The sequence below is a fragment of the Zootoca vivipara genome, chromosome 10 (assembly GCF_965207765.1).
Source record: "Zootoca vivipara chromosome 10, rZooViv2.hap1.1, whole genome shotgun sequence".
Classification (NCBI taxonomy): domain Eukaryota; kingdom Metazoa; phylum Chordata; class Lepidosauria; order Squamata; family Lacertidae; genus Zootoca; species Zootoca vivipara.
The window spans coordinates 59,014,811-59,033,720 of record NC_142593.1 but is presented as its reverse complement, the minus strand read 5'-3'; the positions used below and the strand labels follow the sequence as shown (position 1 = coordinate 59,033,720).

The window sequence follows — 18,910 nt, the reverse complement described above, 5'->3', positions numbered from 1 at the left end:
CAGAGTTGGAAGGGACCCCAAGGGTCATCGAGTCCAACCCCCTGCGATGCAGGTATCTCAGCTAAAGCAGCCATGACAGATGGCCATCCAACCTCTGCTTGAAAACTTCCAAGGAAGGAGAGTCCACAACCTCCCGAGGGAGACCATTCTGCTGTCTAATAGCTCTTACTGTCAGAAAATTCTTCCTGATGTTTAGTTGGAATCTCCTTTGTTGCAACTTGAAGCCATTGCTTTGTGTCCTACCCTCCAGAGCAGGAGAAAAAAGCTTGCTCCCTCTTCCATGTTGACAGCCATTCAGATATTTGAATATGCCTATCATATCTCCTCTCAGTTTCCTGTTTTCCAGGCTAAACATGCTCAGCTCCTTCAACCGTTCCTCATAAGGCTTGGTTTCCAGACCCTTGATCTTCTTGGTCTCTCTCCTCTGCACACCTTCCAGCTTGTCAACATCCTTTTTAAATTATGGTGCCCATAATTGGACACAGTATTCCAGGTGTGGTCTGACCAAGGCAGAATAGCCTAAGGAATCATCCAAGTGAGAGAGATTTGGAGGGTCATATTAGGCCCCTAGACCTGATGTTCTCTATCCTTGCTCTAGCATGTCCCTGAAATTTTAGGGGATGGCAAATAAGCTTGCCCCCATGGGCACCTTAACGTTACAATTGCCTGAACCAAATGGAACATGTTGCTGCTTGTGTTTAGATTTTGGGCAGGAAGAACCCGCGTCTTGAATGAAACCGATTGCTCTTGATTCTCACCTACAGCTTGCTGTGCTCATTTAATTTTTGTTTCCCTGCTCAGGAGCTTTCAACAAAACAGAGGCGTCTTTAAAATATTCAGCGAATTGAGCAAAGCCTCCCTCTCCCACTGTTTCTGTCCTTCACTAGACCATCAGCTCCGTGTTTTCCTCTCTTTGCCACCTTGATCACAACTGTGCTCCAGGACATGAAGTGCTGTGTGTGCAAGGCAATGCCCAGCCACTTGCAGATACAGAGACTTCAAAGGCTCCTCTCGAAGACTTTGGGTGCACCCAAAGCTACTTAGGCTGGAGTGGTTGTTTAATTTTATTTTTCAGTATGTCCCACCTGCCATTTTTGACCCAGGTTACTCCTGCAGGGATCGTTCCTGGAGTGCCTTGGTGCTTTGAATTGAGCTCAGCAGCTTTCCATTGGCGCCAAGCCTTTTCCAAACTGTCCATTATGCTTACAAGAGTGCTAATTTTTTTCCCAGAGCCACACAGAGAAAATGTTAGATTCAGCTTGGCTGATTTGTTCTTCACACTGCTCCCATGGTGAAGAGGATTGATTTTTGTGTTTCTTTTGATGTTTGGCTTGCTTTCCTTTGGAATGCAATGCTTTGGGCCTTAATCCTTTAACCTTGAATCTGAGCACCACGGCTTCACGAGGGATAAGGCTTTTTTCCTCTCTCTTTTTTTGATGGAGGAATGGACTACCCATTTGTTATATCGGATCAGCTGGGAGTGGTGATGTAAAACAAGATGGATCTTCAAACAGGTTATTTTTCTGCTATTAAAGGCCTTGTAACTGGGGGTGAGGTTTAGTGAGAAGTGGCTGAGAGACTGAGTTGTGTATCAGGGGGTCCCTGGTTCAAATCTCACCTCTGCCATAAACTCACCAGGTTGTGGGTTTGTTGTGTTTGTTTTTTAGGCTAGTCACACTCAGCCACTGCCTAATTTCTGGGGATGACAATAATACTGGCTCACCTTACAACACAGACAGGGTATTTGTGACCATCCAGATGCCCTGTGGTCCATCTCCGTTCAGTTCCAGCAAAGTGTGACCAGTGCTCAGAGATGATGTGAATTGGCCCAGAAGCACCTGGGATGCTGCAGATTCCCCATCAATGACATTGTGTGGGGTGATTGCAGAGATTTCACCAAGTTTATGTGAATTTTTTTTTGGGGGGGGGGTTGTCAAAGCTATAGAAATGCATTTCTTGTATTTGAACAGCCTAGATCTTGAACATTTTGGCTCCCGAATGATCGAAACCCGGAAGTGACTGTTCTGGTTTTCGAACGTTCTTTTGGAAGCCGAACGTCCAGCGGAGCTTCCACAGCTTCCAATTGGCTCCAGGAGCCGTGCTTTTGTTTTCGAACACTTTGGAAGTCAAACGGACTTCCGGAATGGATTCCGTTCAATTTCCAAGATACGACTGTAGTAGTAACAAAGGAAAAGTGGAACACCAGTTGCTGTTTCCATCACTGACACATTTCTGTCAATCTCTCTCTCTCTCTCTCTCTCTCTCTCTCTCTCTCTCTCTATATATATATATATATATATATATATATATATATAATTTTTGCTTGTTTGTTTGTTTATATACCACCCTTTGTCAAAAGACTACAGGGTGGTTTACAACATAGAACACAAATGCCAACAGATAACATGAAAACCAAAGCAGTTATAGTAACATAAGTTTAATAAGATAACACATAATAGAATGTAGATTCTCATAAAATACTGATTCTCTCTACAACAATAGCATAAAAGTAAAGGAGAAGAAAATCATTGGCCAGGTATCAAAAATACCAAAGCACAAAAACCAGTCCATACATATATCCTTAAAGCTGGCATGAAGCTTATTAAAAACAGCCACAAAATGTTATAAATAAAATACAGTGTGATAGTTGAAATATAATATAGTAATTGCTGATAACAAGCCAACAAGCAGCATATGGCACCAGTTAAATATCCAAAAATAGATCCACAGTTGTCAAAAATTAATTCTGAGGATTGTCAAGGGCTTAGCATAAAGGGAAGCTTTTTAAAGATAGCTGGGAGGTTTCAGCAGAGAGCCTGGCTAGATCTCCCTTGAAGGGTTCTGCAACATGGGTACGGTACCTTCGTAGAGCCTAGTAAGGGCTCAAAAAATCTCTCTCCATGGCAGGTTGGTTTTGCCATGGGCCATGGAAAAATACAAATGGAGTGTCCTTCTAAGGTGAGGGAGGCCAGCAAGACTTGGGGTGCAGCTGTGGGTCTGCTTCTCTGCTCCAACCCAACCCCACTTTGGGTCACTTTGCTGGGGAACAGGCTCAGGCTGGGATGGATGTTGCGACTTGCAAGTGAGAGGTGCTCTGCTCAGCCTTCACAGATCCACAGATTGCTTAGCTGGAGATTCACAACCTCGCCTTGCTTCCACCTCTGTTTCTTCTGAACTGGTCGTTCTCCAGCAGGCAGAGGACGGGGAGCTACCTGATGGGTGTGCATTGCATTTGGCCCAAAGGTTGGTAGTTGCAGGCCTCTCTTGCCTAGGGCAAAGCTGTTGGGCCCTTGCCTACTTGCTCAGGCTGTAGCTGCTGCAGAGACGGGTCTGCCATCAGCACTAATAGCAAGCTTGTTTGATCCTGTGCTCCCGATGTGCACAGCCTGTCATCTTCCCTAGCCAGCTGCGAACGCTGGTTTTTGGATAAGGGTCCCCAAAGCTTGGCAAGTTATGGAAATGGGTCCATGGCAGCTGATGGACAAACGTGGAGGGGAGGGGGGCACCCCGCTAATGCTTCTCAGAGGGCAGCGTTTGTGGCAGCAGCTGCTCTTCCTCCCTGCCCAGCATCAAGAACGGCTCTGTGGGCAGCAGGAAGAGTCTGGAGTGCTGGATTTTTATAGGATCATTAATTATACGTTATAAGGCAGCTAAGCATGGCATTCGTAGTGTGATGAATTTCATTATGAATGGCCTTTTCATATTCTTCGTCTCATTATATTCAGTCCTTGTGACCTAGAGTTTAGCTAAAGTTATTGTTCGGGTTAACTTTCATTTAGCAGCCGTCCTAATTTTAGAAGCTGTATGATCTTTAGATTTTATGGAGAGACAGTGTACTTATGGGTGTGTGTTTTGCAAGATCTCCTCTTGGCAGGTGTGTGTGTGTGTGTGTGTGTGTGTGTGTGTGTGTGTGTGTTTTTGTAACAATCCCAGCCCGTTCAGAGAAGGGATTTAGGCTGGTCTTGATTTGCTCAAAGGTCTTCACTGCCTTATCCCCTGGGTAGCCTCATCCACCTGAACAGATTCAGCTATCATCTCTATGCCAATGACTTTTAAATCCATCGCTCCGCTTTGTCTCTCGTACAACAGTCTCTCTGAAACATAATCTTGGTTGTCTAGCCAACAGCTCAACCTTAATCTTGCTAAAAAGGAGCTCCTTATTTTTCTTCCTTAAAGGGGAAACTTTGGCGTTGGCACAGTTACATTCCCTCTTTGTTACATGGGCTTCTGAGTTGAGGTGGAAGCTCCGCTGCTCCCTTTCCTCCACTTTCTAGCCAACTTTTCCCAAACTTTCCTGGTGAGATTCTCTGAAATAACTGCACCCATGCCCTGTTTATCACATTGCTTGGCTCTGATTAGCTTCTCTTCCCTCCCAGTTGTCTTTCAGCAGCTGATCACACTCCTCTTCCATATTAAGTGTGTGGTGTCAGGCTGGGGTTCAGGTAGAAGTCTGTGAACGTGGCTCCATGTGGCGAAGGAACCTCAAGTGACTTTAGCATCCAGGGGGTTTGGCAGATGCTGCACCCACCTATGGAGAGTCCCCTTCCAAACCTCCCTAAATACCTTTAACTGGCTGCATGCTTTCACCCTGGTTGCCGTGTTTGGCTTCTTGGACTTGGAGCAGTCGAAAGCAACTGTGTTCCTGGAGGGACATCAGCCTATCAGGCAGCTGGTGGTGGCACTGAAAGGCCTTTGGCTGTCTTCATTGTCCAGTAGCTATCAGAATAGCCAGCTGCTACAGTCACCCAGTGGCTTCTGAGTACGGACTCCTGTGTGAAGCAAGGCTCTTGAAAGTACTTTGGCAATTAAGATGGGAGACTTTCATTTCTATTTTGTATCGTTCAATGCTGCTGGTCTTGTTGAGATTGTGCTTCGAAGTCTTGCATGAAACTGCAAATGTCAGAAGTACTTTGAATGTTCTGTAGTATGAATTGCTTGCATCTGCTGGAGCCCTAGGAACTGAGTTGGTTCCACACGGGTCAGGGTCTGTCTGCACTTATTTTATTTATTTTTATTTATTTATTGAATTTACATACCACCCTATACCTGGAGGTCTCAGGGCGGTTTACAGAACCATTTATAGTGGGTATAGTTGCTATTTTTTAAGTTTATTTTTTGGCTTGTAGCCACATGACAGGTTCAGCTAGTGTTCCAGAATAATGAACCCAAAGAACCACTTTTTTCTTATACCACAAAAAAAATCCAACTTTTGTAAAAGATCCAGAGCGGGTCCTCAATATTTTCAATATTTGTGTGACGTATGCTCTGCCAGGGGGCAGAGGGGAAGGCGTGTGAGCACAGACCCGAGGCTCAAAGCAGCTAGTCCTCATTATGCTAAACTGTGGTTTAGCATTGTGTCCAAACGAGGCCACTTTCAAGAAGCATAGCCCTTTGGACGACCCATGAAACTGTTAAAGCTATACCTTTAAAATGCTTGCTCGAAAGTGCTCCTTCTTCTTATGAGCTGCATTCCCCCCACCCCACCCCAAAATAATGCAGCAGCATCCTAGAGAACGAGAGCAGGGCCGCTTAAACAGCTTCAGAAGTTGGGATTTAGGTCAGAAACTTTGTTTGGAAGAGGATGTTCTGTCAATCCTTGCAGTGTTTTCGCTTACCAAGAGCCAGGCAGGTTTTTCCAGATACGTGGGCGCTGCATTTGAAGGATTGTTTTTATACCTGTGACTTGGCATTTACATGGCTTTCTTTTGTGAAGGCTGACAGCCCTGCTTGCTGGAGCGACAGCTGCCCTACTCCGCTCCCTACAAAAGGCCATGTGCAGATTCCTGGCATATTGTCCCGCTTAAAGCTTGCCAGGCCTGACTTCAACATGAATCTCTGCAGAGCTCTGAGCTGGGGAGGGGTCCCCCACCCCACCGCTCGCCCGCTCTCTTTACCGACTGAGATTTATTTTCCATGGGTGGGGAAGGAGGGGAGAGGATAATTTCTAATCATTTTGCTGTTTATTAGAGCAGCCAATTAAGGCCGGAATTTGCCAAGGGGAGGATCAAAACACGCCATTATTTATTTATTTACTGCAGCAAAATTAGGAAATGAGGCTTCAGAGAGGGTACACTGGTGTCGTTTTAAAGACCCGTTTAATTCCTTATTTCTTCAAGGGGTGTGCTGGCGAAGGCATTGACTACGTGCATGGGTTGCGAAAGAGGCAGAAGGGCCAGTTCTGTTCTGCAAGCTAGTTGTCAGCTTAGCGTGCGGGTTTCTCAGCCAGATGCCGCCGATGAGCAAACACAGAGCAACATGAGCCGAGGCCTCGCAGAGTTGGAAGCAAACACGTATCTGGGTTGTGGCGCTTCAGAGCTCGACTGAGTGTCCACATGTGGGAATGTTACTTCCTTAAAAAGAAAAAGTCCTTGCACATAGAAAGCTAGCATATCAGGGAGAGAGCTTCAGGGCAGGTCTTCTTCCTCTCATCCAATTTCCTATGCGTGAGGGTTGCCTCCCCCATTGAGGAGCGTTCAGTCATTTTACACCCCAATACGCAATCTGGGTTACCCTCCCTCAGTGAAAACTAAGCCAGGGCGATTAGTTGGTGAATAACAGATTTGCAATAGGAGGGAAGTAGCCCCATCTACTTGCTGTTTGTGAACTGCTTCCCGAGGTGCACCAGCTTCTCTAGGAGATCATTTCTCAATACACAACCGGCATGCTACAAGAGACATTATATACATCTCTGACTGTACCATCTCTGCCACTGCATCTAGTAGTTTTCTTAATGTGGTCACTCACCTTGTTTGTTCTGGGGAGGAGTCCCATCCTGGGTGCAGTCTCCCAACCTAGTACTACAAGAATCTATTCTTGGAAGAGGTTAATAATGTTGGGCGAAAGATTCCTGCATTGCAGGGGGATGGACAAGATGACCCTCGTGGTCCCTCCCAATGCTACAATTCTAGGATTCTATGAATTGCACAAGCCCCATTCCTTCTGGTGTGTTACCCTCTCCCCTTCCAAGAAGTTGGCAGGCAGAGTTCTGAAGTAGAAAACCTCCTAAATTTGTGGAGACTTCTCACATGATCTGGAATCCTGATTATGCTTTGTTCATAAGTGTCCTCTTTCAGTTATTTAGCTCCACCAATAGTGTCCTTTGTAGCTAACCAAATTAGCTGCTTCATAGCAGTGGATCATCTACCTCAGGGGTCGGCAACGTGTGGCCCATGGGCCAGAAGCAGGCCACGGAGGCTGTTTAACCGGCCCACGAGCCGCCCCAGAACCAAGTCGCCTGTTGGCAAGTCCCTGCGCACTGCGCTAAACCAGCACGGCATGGGAACTCTCCTCTGCAGCTCCGGAAACCACTTCTGCGCATGTCTGCAGCACTGGAAATCACTTCTGCGCATGCCCAGACACCGAAAATCGCTTTTGCACAGGCGCGGTTTTCGGCATCTGGGCATGCGCAGATGTGATTTCCGACATACACAGATGCGATTTCTGGTGTCGCGCTGCACCGGTCTCCCCCATGGAGGATCTCTGCAGGAGTGATCCGGCCCAGGCAAGGTAAACCCTGCCGACCCCTGATGTACCTCCTGGAAACGTAATCATAGACCAAGTCTCAAAACCATGACACATGTGGCAGACAGTTCCATGAATCTAACTTTCCCCCTAGCAATTTTTTAAAAAATGATACAAAGCAGCCACATGAGGCTGAAGTAGGGACTAGAGGGCCAACAGTGGGAGGGTCTGCCTAATCCTTTTCCTTCACCACCACCCCGGGGGCTTTTCCCCTCCAGGAAAAAGGATAGAGAAGGGTAGCTTTGAAGACTGGGTGGTTCTGAGTGGGCAAATGGAAGAGGAAAGTTTGTAGTCAACTGCTTCTGCAAATCCCTCTTGTTTTCAGTTTCCATGAAGCAGAATGACTCTGAACGTAGTTCATTGGCTCCTCTTTGGGGGAAGAGCTTAACGGTGGTGGTTCTTCTTCCCCTCCCCAGAGTGAAAAGATTTGGGACTGGTGGAGAATGCTCTCTACCTGTAGGCTACAGACTCTGCAAAGGCCTGCATGTGTTCATGAAAACTGATGGCCTTCCTCTGCAAATGTCTCAGTGGGGCCTCTCCTGTCTGAGGACCAGCTGAAATCCACCCTCACGCTGCTCAAAGCATGGTCTCCCCTTGGGGTAAAGGCTTGAGTTCTGCGGAAAGTCAGCACTCAAATTTAGGTAGTGGAGAATCTTCCACCAGGTGCTTAGCAGAGAGAGATGTTCAGGAAGGGCAGAGTGGCAAGCAATTCTTCAGTTTATGGGGACTTAATCTGCCATCCCCGGATGAATCACCCAACATCTATTTCAGCATAGTTGCTTATACTTTCAAAAAGAGGGGGGGGGACCCTGATCCTCTGCAGCCATCACACCTGACAGCATTGGATGACCGGAAACATCACGGTGCAGCCAATTAAGACCGGGAGGTGAGCCCAAGCAAGGCAATCTGTCAGTTTGTCGGTGGTTAAGCTCCCAAGCCTGCGGTCTCAGCTGGGGTGCAGAAGGCTAAAACTGCACCGGCCATCTGTTGAATAATCAATATTGGAGGGCCTCTGTTGCTGCCCTTGCGCTTGTCGGCTTCCAAACGCTTTGCTGGCTTAATGTTCTCTGGATACCTCTGATCAGCCCTGCAAAATGTATGACTAGATCAGGGTTCAGTGAAAGGTGAGTCTCCAAATTCAGAATTCATGGCCGGGAAGCAGCCAGCCGAGCGCTGAATGCCGAGCAGGAGCCCGGCAGGAGCTTTTGGGTGTTGGTGGTAAGTGTTGCTCTGTGGCCAGGGGGAGGGAAGCATCCTTCTCACTGCTTGGTTAGCTTAGCACATCGCTAGTCCCGTAAAATTCCTTCTGTGGGCCAGGGCTGCCATTATGCCGAATTGATTCATCAGGCTATGCTTTTCTCAAACAAGTTAAATTTCATCATACTTGACTTGACTTAATTTAAAAATGAATTTAGCTACCTCTGAGCAGACATTGGTTTTAGTGTTTTGAAGAAGTGACATTTTCCCCCTCCGCTAAAGCAGACTAATGAAGCCGTATTAGTGCCCTAACTTGAGCAGTATATAAAGGTTAGTAAATAAGACCCCATTAAAAATACTTATAATGTAAGCAACATGGGTCCCAGTAGCCTTCCTAATGTCCATTAATGCTTATTCTGAGGATCAGAGCTCATTTTACTGAGCCATTTAGTCAAACCGTGCGATTATTTAGAAAGTTAATTCATGCATACTAAAATCGAGCTTAAGTAATGCAGAGGGTAGGAGGTAAAACTCTATGGAGATGATAGTCCTTTTTGTTATTTAATGATCAGCCATAATTAACTTGCAAATTTGAAATAATTAGAACAAATTAAAGGTATTTAACTTTGCCTCCCTAAAGAAAAATTCAAATTGCACCAAATGCGGCTTTAAATTATTCAAGTCTCAGAGGTCTGTGCTGGGTTTTCTCTCTCCCCCCCCCCCGCCTTCCCCCCACAATGCCTTTTTCTATGACGAGAATACCAATCTGCTTTTTGTCAGAAAGCATCCTATCAAGCGATTGTTCTTTGTGTCTAATAAATGACAGCTATTCTTCTTGGTAAAAGTATTTTAGTCTCTGAAGACTACATCAGCATTTCCGTGGCATTTTAATTCAATAAAACAAAAGGTTAACGTTTCTCCCCCACTTCTCCCCCCCTCCCCGCCCCACTACTTCTTAAAGAAAGCAAATCCCAGCAAGTGTTCAGTGGGTCCTGATTGGCATTTTGAAATTTCCCACTCCAGCTCAAAGGGGGGGGCAGAGGCATCCCTGGCATTGGGGAGCTAAAGTAAGCCAGGATCCGGGTGGCCCATCTTGCTTGGACAACGTTTAGGTGAATATTGTGGTGGTGGAGAATCACTTCATATTTGAGTCTCTCTTCCTGCGTTTTCCCCATAGGGTTGCCCTGTGTCTTTAACTCATTGGCATATTGTTCAGCGGCTTCATTACAACTAGAAATGTTACCGGTTAATGCCTTCCTGGCAGTGATCACGAGTGGAACCGCTGTAGGGAAGGCCATGAATCTATCTATGTGCCTACTACGAAAGGAAACCTCTTTGAACATAGGAAACTTGTCAAGACAGTTGGTTCATGCAACTCAGTGTTTAGACAATATTCTGACTGGGGAAAAGCTACCCGAGGTCTTCAACCAGCGCACATCTTTAGAATACGGTAGAGAGCAGGGGACACACTATGTGGCTGGGTCAAACATACCTTAGAGAGAGAGTGTTCTCAGCTAGCTACAATAAACTGATACTGTAGTTACAAAATCTATAAGAAGCTCCCAGGCCTATGAAGATGTAGACCTGAGTAGGGATAGAGTAGGAGGAATGGGGCCATTCTAATCTTTTGGCAATCAGGGCATGACTGCAGGCGAAATGAGACACAGTAATGTTAGTTGTGTGATTGTAATAAATATTGGTAGAGCACGAGACTCTTAATGCCAGGGTTGTGGGTCCGAGCCCCACATTGGACAAAAGATTCCTGCCTTGCAGAAGGTTGGGCTAGATGACCGCCTTGGCCCCTTCCAAATCTACATTTTGAGGATTCGATGATTTCTACGGCCATCATTTTTGTTAATAATAATAATAGGTTTATTATTTATACCCCGCCCATCTGGCTGGGTTTCCCCAGCCACTCTGGGCGGCTTCCAACAGAAAAATAAAACACAGTAATCTATTAAACATTAAAAGCCTCCCTGAACAGGGCTGCCTTCAGATGTCTTCTAAAAGTCTGGTAGATAGGTAAATAGCAGTCGGGGGGGGGTTCCCAGCAGATTCTGGGTCACGTGGAGTGGAAAAGGGGAAATTTAGCATTAGTTTAACAGCCCCAAAGCTATTCAGACTTCCACTAGCCACCATTATGTAGCCTAGAATGTGCGTGTTTGCATTTGGACACTTGTCTTCACACTGAGGTTGGTCCTGAGTTACTGAACTGGCCTGCCCATGAGGCAAGGTGAGGCGACTGCCTTGGGCGGCAGGATCCACAGGGGCGGCAGATCTGGCCTCCAAGGAACAAATCGCCTGCTGCTGCTGCTGCTTCTGAAGCCATATCACTGGCAGCTATAGGGCACATCCTTGGCAGACCCACCCACATGTTTCCTCCACAGCAGCCTCTCATTAAATAGGAGGCACTGCTGTTCTCCTCGCACCCCCTTTCCCCCATTGTTGATCTTTGTTTCTACCCCGCTTATCCCTGAAATAGAACTTCTCTCCCCCTCTTCTTTCCTGGTGGTGGGGGCACATTTGTTGATTCAGCCTCAGGAGCTGAAATGCCTTGGACCAGCCCTGATTGCACATGTGAGCAAGAGTGATGCTAGCAGCTTTCGGTGGGCTAGCATGACTTGGTTTAAAACTATGGTTTTTTTCCTTTTGTTGTAAGCCACCTTGAGCACATAGAGAGATAGGATGTATAGAACTGAGATACGTTCCTTCCTTTGCTGACAAAGTTATACAGGGGGGGGGGGAATGCGCCCCTCCATCTCCTTGCAAGCTAAGCTGATAGTGGGGGGGGGCAACAGAAGGAGGGAGAGATGCCATTATGCATGCTTAAGCTTTGGTTGGTTTCATTCAGGACTGATAATTTGGAGGGTGAGCCAAAGCTCACGTGGAAAAAAAGTGAGCTTTGAAGAGGTGCTTAAAAGAAAGGAGAGAGGTGGGAAAATAAAACTGACCAAAGGATTCGTCAAAGTGATAGACACCCTTCACTGCTAACTGGGTGGGGTAGGAACATGGCCTGACTCTGTTCCAGTTGATGAATAACCTAGATTGGAAAAGGCTAGTGGCTGTGTTGAAAGAGCTTTCATCAGCCTACTGTTTCAGCAAAAGACTTCTTCTCGTTCTGAGGCTTTACAGCGTTGACGCCCTTGAAATCCTTACTCAATATTAATCCTTCTCTTTCTTAACTCCTGGTCTTTTCAGGCTTTCACTTGCATTAAGAGCTGAAGGGTCAGACCCCAAGGCCTTGTTAGCAGAGCTTGCTATGCTGTACTTTTTTTTATTTCTTTTCCATCCTGTCCTTTAAAATTAGCAATTTAATTTTTTCCCTCTCTCTGGCACTTGCAGTGCTACTCAACCCTGAAAGTAATATTCCATCCTAGAGGTAACCTTGGCTTGTCAAGAGAAGCCATTTGAGTGTTCCAGCAAAGTAACTTCCTCCCACTAATTTTGCAAGTCAAAGGTCGCCCTCTTCAGAAAACAGGGCTATCAATTCTAATTAAATCTTTACCCTGGAAACCCAGAAGGCTCCCAAATAACGACTGGCTTCTTAAATATCTTTTAAACGATGCTAATTGTGCTGAAACTCCTGGGTGAAAGAGAGCTCCTCCAATCTTTTCATTGCACTGGAAATGCTTTTTACGTTTTCCTAGGAGACAACTGAGATACCTATTCAGCCCCATAGGTAAAGGTAAAGGGACCCCTGACCATTAGGTCCAGTCGTGACCGACTCTGGGGTTGCGGTGCTCATCTCGCTCTATTGGCCGCGGGAGCCGGCGTACAGGTTCCAGGTCATGTGGCCAGCATGACTAAGCCGCTTCTGGCAAACCAAAGCAGTGCACGGAAATGGCATTTATCTTCCCGCTTGGAGCGGTACCTATTTATCTACTTGCACTTTGACGTGCTTTCGAACTGCTAGGTTGGCAGGAGCTGGGACCGAGCAACAGGAGCTCACCCCATCGCAGGGATTCGAACTGCCGACCTTTTGATCGGCAAGCCCTAGGCCAGGCATCCCCAAACTGCGGCCCTCCAGATGTTTTGGCCTACAACTCCCATGATCCCTAGCTAAGAGGACCAGTGGTCAGGGATGATGGGAACTGTAGTCCAAAACATCTGGAGGGCCGAAGTTTGGGGATGCCTGGTCTACATGGTACGTTCCAGCAGTATGATCTTGAAGTCTTGTCTTTCCTTCTAATAGTGAACTCAGCCACTGACTGTTGATGGGTTTGTCACCAAAACAAGGTCACTGAGAAAGAAGAGGGAAGCTATCAGCATGCTCACAGGAACCCAAAGGCTTGCAGGAGTACAAAATAGCCCCCCCTCAACACACACACACACACACACACACACACACACACACACACACAACATAACAGGAGCTAAGTACTTTGAACAGGCCTGCAAGTAGCCATTCACCTGGTTGCCTCTGGAAGGTAAAAATAGCATCCAGGTATTCAAGAGTGTGTATAAGTAAATTTTCTGGACTTGCAGCACTTAATTTGTCTGGAAGATAAGGGAGCTGTTTTGGTGGGTCAAATATATTTTAATGTATGCCATGCTTTTATATGCTAATATACTGTTAGCTTGTAAGAGAGTGAGGGAGAAGAACGAAATGGGACACCCATATTCTTTCCCCCTCTTCCAGTTCTCCGAAGCTCAGTTGTGAAGATTGCCTTACAAAAACGCCAGCTTCTGGGAGAGGCTGCAACACACCAGGAAGCAGTGGAGGGAAGAAAAGTGTTGGCTTCAGTGCCCATGCAGACGATGAATGCTTTGGAGTGCACACAAAGAAGGAGACTGTCAGACCGAGAAGAGGTGAGATGCACCCCAATTATCCCCAAAGGCCAAGTCACACGCACCATCCAGCAAACCTTCACCACATCCTCTACCGTCTCTGGTGCTCCTGCGCCTTCCTGTGCTGTATTATTTATTTAATATATTTACATGCCGTTTCATAATTGAAATAGTATCTTAAGCAGTTTACAAAATAACATGTACAAGCAACATATCTTCCCATATACTGTATTTTCTTGCGTATAAGACTACGTTTTAACCCAGGGAAATCTTCTCAAAAGTTGGGGGTCGTCTTATATGCCGGGTCGTCTTATACGCAGCTGCAGAAGCGATTTCTGGCGCTGCGGACATTTTGGAAATGGGCAGCGCGGTGCCAGAAATCGCTTCTGTGCAATGTCCAGACGCGGTTTTCGGCTTCCCGACATGCACAGAAGCAATTTCTGACGCTACGGACATTTTGGATATGGACAGCGTGGGCATGTCCGGCCCACGGACGATCGTAGGAAGAGGGGTAGTCTTATATGGCGAGTATATCCCAAACACTATATTTTAACTGGGAACGTTTGGGGTTGTCTTATACGCCCAGTCATCTTATACTCCGGAAAATACAGCACATAGAAATGTAAGGCTGTCATCATGCAGCAGCCCTGGTTGGAGGATTTTTAGTGCTGCATCCCAATCCTGGATTTGCAGGACATGGGAAGGGAGTAAAAACAGAGGGAGCTGCACAACAGGATAGGTAAATAATGGTTTTAAATAACAGCAGAGGTTTGAATGAAGCAGGCATGGAGGGAGGAATCAGTGATTTTAAACAATGGGCAGGTGTTTGAGAAGAGTTGCACTTTAAAACAAGGCTTCAGTACAGCGAGAAGGGATTTGGAAAAAGCTCTGTTGTGTTAGCTTTTTGGTGTTAACTTCTGTACTATACCCATCTCTGCTATTTCTCCTTGTTAAAACTGGCTTGTTTGATTATTATTTTTTTGAAACAGTTCTCAGTGCCCCCCATACCTGCTTTCCTCAGACTTCTGCCAATGTATGAGCACAGCCAAAAGAAAAAACTTAGCTGTTTTAAACTTCACCATCTTCCATTCCTCAGTTGCCCCATGTAAGAGATAAAGGATGCAGAGCCCTCAAAAATTCCATACTACTTTCTCACAATGTATTTCATACCTGGCGCCATGTGATGTCTTCAACATGAAATTCCAGGTTCCATGTAGTAACTTGGAAGATTATTATTCTATTAAAAAGCACACATGCACCCACCACATCCATTGAGTGAGCTTAACTCAATGCCAGAGTGGACTGTAGGACATTAAGTTAACAAGATGCTCCTCCCACTGGATAGGAGATTCTTTTCAGGGCGAGTCGCCATCCCGCCACCTACCACCCCAGATTTGCCTTGCCCGTGGCTGGGTTGGCACAGTCAAATCGTTCTCTGTGTGAATGCATTTAACACGCACAGAGAGTGTTAAACTTTCCTTCTTAATTTCCCTCGATTCTGAGCTTGCTCAGCCTTTACCTGTGGCTTCCATAACTAAATTGTGTTGCTGTGCTTCCTTTCTTTGCTATCTTTTATCTAACAGTTCAGTTATGTCATAAATGTTAAGAGCTTCTGAGTCAGTCTTCTCAGCCGGTGGCCCAGTAATCTCAGAGTGAGCCTTAATCCACCTTTTGATATCATTCCTATGCATAGGTGAATGTCAGGGTAAAATGAACAGAGATCGTCGTCATCATTATTTGTTTTATTTATATCCCTCTCTTCATCTTCGGTAGCACACAACAATTCATAAAATGCACACATCAACACAAAGGCCATTTAAAATTGTCTCAATTGTTATATATAGTGTTAATGGTTTGGGGATCATTGAGTTGGAAGGGACCCTGAGGGTCATCTAGTCCGGGCATAGGTAACCTTGGCTCTCCATATGTTTTGGAACTACAACTCCCATGATCCCTCGCTAACAGGGCTGTTTACATTTATCCGTACATAAAAGCTGTTGACATTTATCTGTTGCAGCACATTTCATGACCAGTGGTCCAAACCCCTGCACTGCAGGAATTTGCAGCTGTCCCTTATAGGGATCGAACCTGCAACAACATTGGTGTTATCAGCACCATGCTCTTACCAGCTGAGCTATCCATGAATCTGTATACAAAACTGTTAATATATATTTTATTGTGGATGTTATTATCATCCACGTTCTTGATTGTGAAATCGCTCCGAAACCGAATCACAGAATTGTAGAGTTGGAAGGGGTGGTGAGAGTCAACAAGTCCAACCCCCTGCAGTGCAGGAATCTTCTTCCCAGTGTGGGCCTCGAACCCATGACCCTCTCCATAGGAAGTGATTCATAAATGAAATCAATAAATAAATATAAGGAATAGCATGTAGCCTTCCCTGAGCCCTTGAGATAGGGCAGGAAGGAATCTGATTGAATACTTAATAGTTGCCATGCCAGCTCCAGCAGTACAAAAGTACAGAAAATGGTTGCCTGATGGGGATGGGAGATTTGCTTTAATTTCCAACAAAAAGAAATCAGCACGCATGTCTGGCTTTTCATGATGCAATCTCCCTCTACCGCCGGAAATGCAGAATTTTCTAGCCCAAGGACTCCGTTATAGCCCGCATCTGTTCTGCTCTTCATTTAGTGTGTCCACTTAAGGAGTGGGCCAAAGCACTCTTTCTCTTGAAGCAAAGGGGAAAGAAATTGGAGCAGTCTTGTGCTTGGCTGCAGAGCCTAACATAATCTTTGCTTCACTTATGAGCTGGCTTTGCCCCCCTTCCCCCCCTTTTCTCTCTCTTTCCTTTCCTTTCCTTTTAAACTTGTCAACGAGTTTGCGATTTGTGTCAGCAGAAAAATAAAAAAGAAGGCAGAATGTGGTGCAGCTCTCCAAGGAACAAACAACCTGTGTTATTGGTTAAGACCGCGTCCGCATTAAAAAAGCATTCGCGGCGAAGAAACTTTTGAAAGGGTATCATCAGAGGGGGACCCGAACAGAGGGTGAGGTTAATCTCTTCCAAGGCTCAGCTACAAAAGTTGGAAGCCGGCAAAGGGCTTGTGTCCAAAAGAAATCAATTTCTAATTTGAAACAAAATCATTTTTGACTAACAGGAGTTCAGGACCCATTACTTTTGCTGTATAGTCTGCTGACATTTCAGCTCTTTCTGTGGCGCGCAATGAATTCTAATAGTCATCTCATAACGTTGCTACACCAATCAATTTAAGCGAGAGAAAGCCGTTACAATTCTGTGAAGTTTTCAGGGGCAATTTTCACTGATGGATTTCTTTTTTTCTTTTTCCCTTTTTCCCCTTTCCCTTTTTTCTTTTCTTTTTTAAACCATCATTATTTCATTTCTTTCTTTTCTCCACCCTCCCCTCCTTCCTTTAAATGCCTCATAATAGAATTGATACCCCCTTACCCCATTGTTCTTAGGACTTTTCTGTGGGCATCCCCAAGAATGAAAAACGCCTTGAGGAGTTTGACCCTGTCCTCTGGCTCTCCATGCTCCCCTCTTTGTTTCCCCGCAGGTTTTTCTTTTCTTTTTTTTAGCAATTTGGTGGGGGGTAAATTACACCCTGATAAGTGCTGGCTTGGCAGTCAAGTGATTTGTAGTAATTAACAGATTGCCTCCCTCACCTGCATTAGGATGCTGGCCATTGAAGGCTCTGGGCTCAGAGCACTGCAATTGCACAGCTTCTCTCAATTTCAGAAGAACTTGGTTGGGTCTCCCCAGATGCCCGGGACTGGCAGGTCCCTGAGGAGTGTGTGGCAGAGGCCATGGGACCCACAGGAAGGGAGCAGCGATTAATAATAATAATAATAATAATAATAATAATAATAATAATTATTATTTATACCCCGCCCATCTGGCTGGGTTTCCCCAGCCACTCTGGGCGGCTTCCAACAGAAAAATAAAACACAGTAATCTATTAAACATTAAAAGCCTCCCTGAACAGGGCTGCCTTCAGATGTCTTCTAAAAGTCTGGTAGTTGTTTTCCTCTTTGACATCTGTTGGGAGGGCGTTCCACAGGGCAGGCGCCACCACCGAGAAGGCCCTCTGCCTAGTTCCCTGCAACTTGGCTTCTCACAACGAGGGAACCGCCAGAAGGCCCTCGGTGCTGGACCTCAGTGTCCGGGCAGAGTGATGGAGGTGGAGACGCTCCTTCAGGTATACTGGACCGAGGCCATTTAGGGCTTTAAAGGTCAACACCAACACTTTGAACTGTGCTCGGAAACGTACTGGGAGCCAATGTAGATCTTTCAAGGCCGGTGTTATGTGGTATTGGCGGCTACTCCCAGTCACCAGTCTAGCTGCCGCATTCTGGATTAGTTATAGTTTCCGAGTCACCTTTCAGGTGTAGCCCCACGTAGAGCGCATTGCAGTAGTCCAAGCGGGAGATAACTAGATCATGCACCACTCTGGCTAGGCAGTCTGCAGGCAGGTAGGGATTTTGTGCCTCCCATGAGACAGGAGCCAGGGCTGGAGGAAGAGATGATGCCTGAGATGGGGGTCCAGTAGAATCCCCTTCCTTGCTATACTGCCAGGACCAGGAAGGGCTTAAAGAGACAGGCACAGTGGCAGTTTCTGTGTAGGTTGCTTGTGCGTGCTCCATCAGACAAAGGTACTTAATTTGGGGTAGAGGTGTGGTCACGCTGCTGCTCAGAGCACCAGCATGGGGACAGGGATGCCAGCTACTTAAGTCTCCAGAAGCGTTTCTGCATGTTCTGTGCACCTGTGCAAGTGAATGCTTTGTCAGTAAAGTATTAAACCGCCGGCTGTTTGTCCTCCTCTGGCTCCTTCAATTTACTAGAGCAGAAACCCCCGAGCTTTTTGGGGCGCTGCTCCTGTGCTTCCATAATCTCATCCCCTGTGCCCCCTTCCCCACGCCATAAAAGAAGGCATTATTCAGAATAGCTGTTTGCACGACCCACTAAGGAAGATAATAACGCAGTAAAATTCAAAATGTTAACAATTAATTGCACATTTATTCAAAATCCAATTAAATCTATTTAGTTTAATTAATTTTTTAAAAAACGATGAACTTAATTCAGTAACACCAGCTTTTCAAAGTCTGGTGATTTACAGTTCCAGCCGCCCGCCACACCCTTGCTTCCTAACTCCCCCTGCTGCCCCTTTCCCTCTTTAGCGCCCCCTAGGTTATCCCACCACCCACAAGGGGCAGTACTGTACACTTCGCTGACCACTTTACTCTTGCCACTACCTTGTGGAGCCAGCCGCTTCAGTAGAAATTCCCATTTCCTGCACTATCTACAGGAGTAGGGCATTAAAGCCTACTTTAAACTATCCCATGTGTTGGGTGCCCACCAGTTTTTGCTTTAAAAAAAACCCCACCCATGCCAGTCTCATAAGGCACTCCCAAACAGCAAGATCACTTTGCC

General features: G+C 46.0%; 1 protein-coding gene across 8 annotated transcripts in view; it reads left to right on the top strand.

The window, feature by feature from the left end:
- KIAA1328 (KIAA1328 ortholog) overlaps positions 1–18,910 on the top strand; it is a 200,859-nt gene that overhangs the window by 151,909 nt on the left and 30,040 nt on the right. For all 8 annotated transcript variants that reach the window (XM_088652812.1, XM_035100609.3, XM_035100608.3 and 5 more), the window contains one exon: positions 13,358–13,527. In XM_088652812.1, the coding sequence (XP_088508938.1) occupies positions 13,358–13,527 (170 nt within the window). The remainder of the gene's footprint in view (positions 1–13,357; positions 13,528–18,910) is intronic.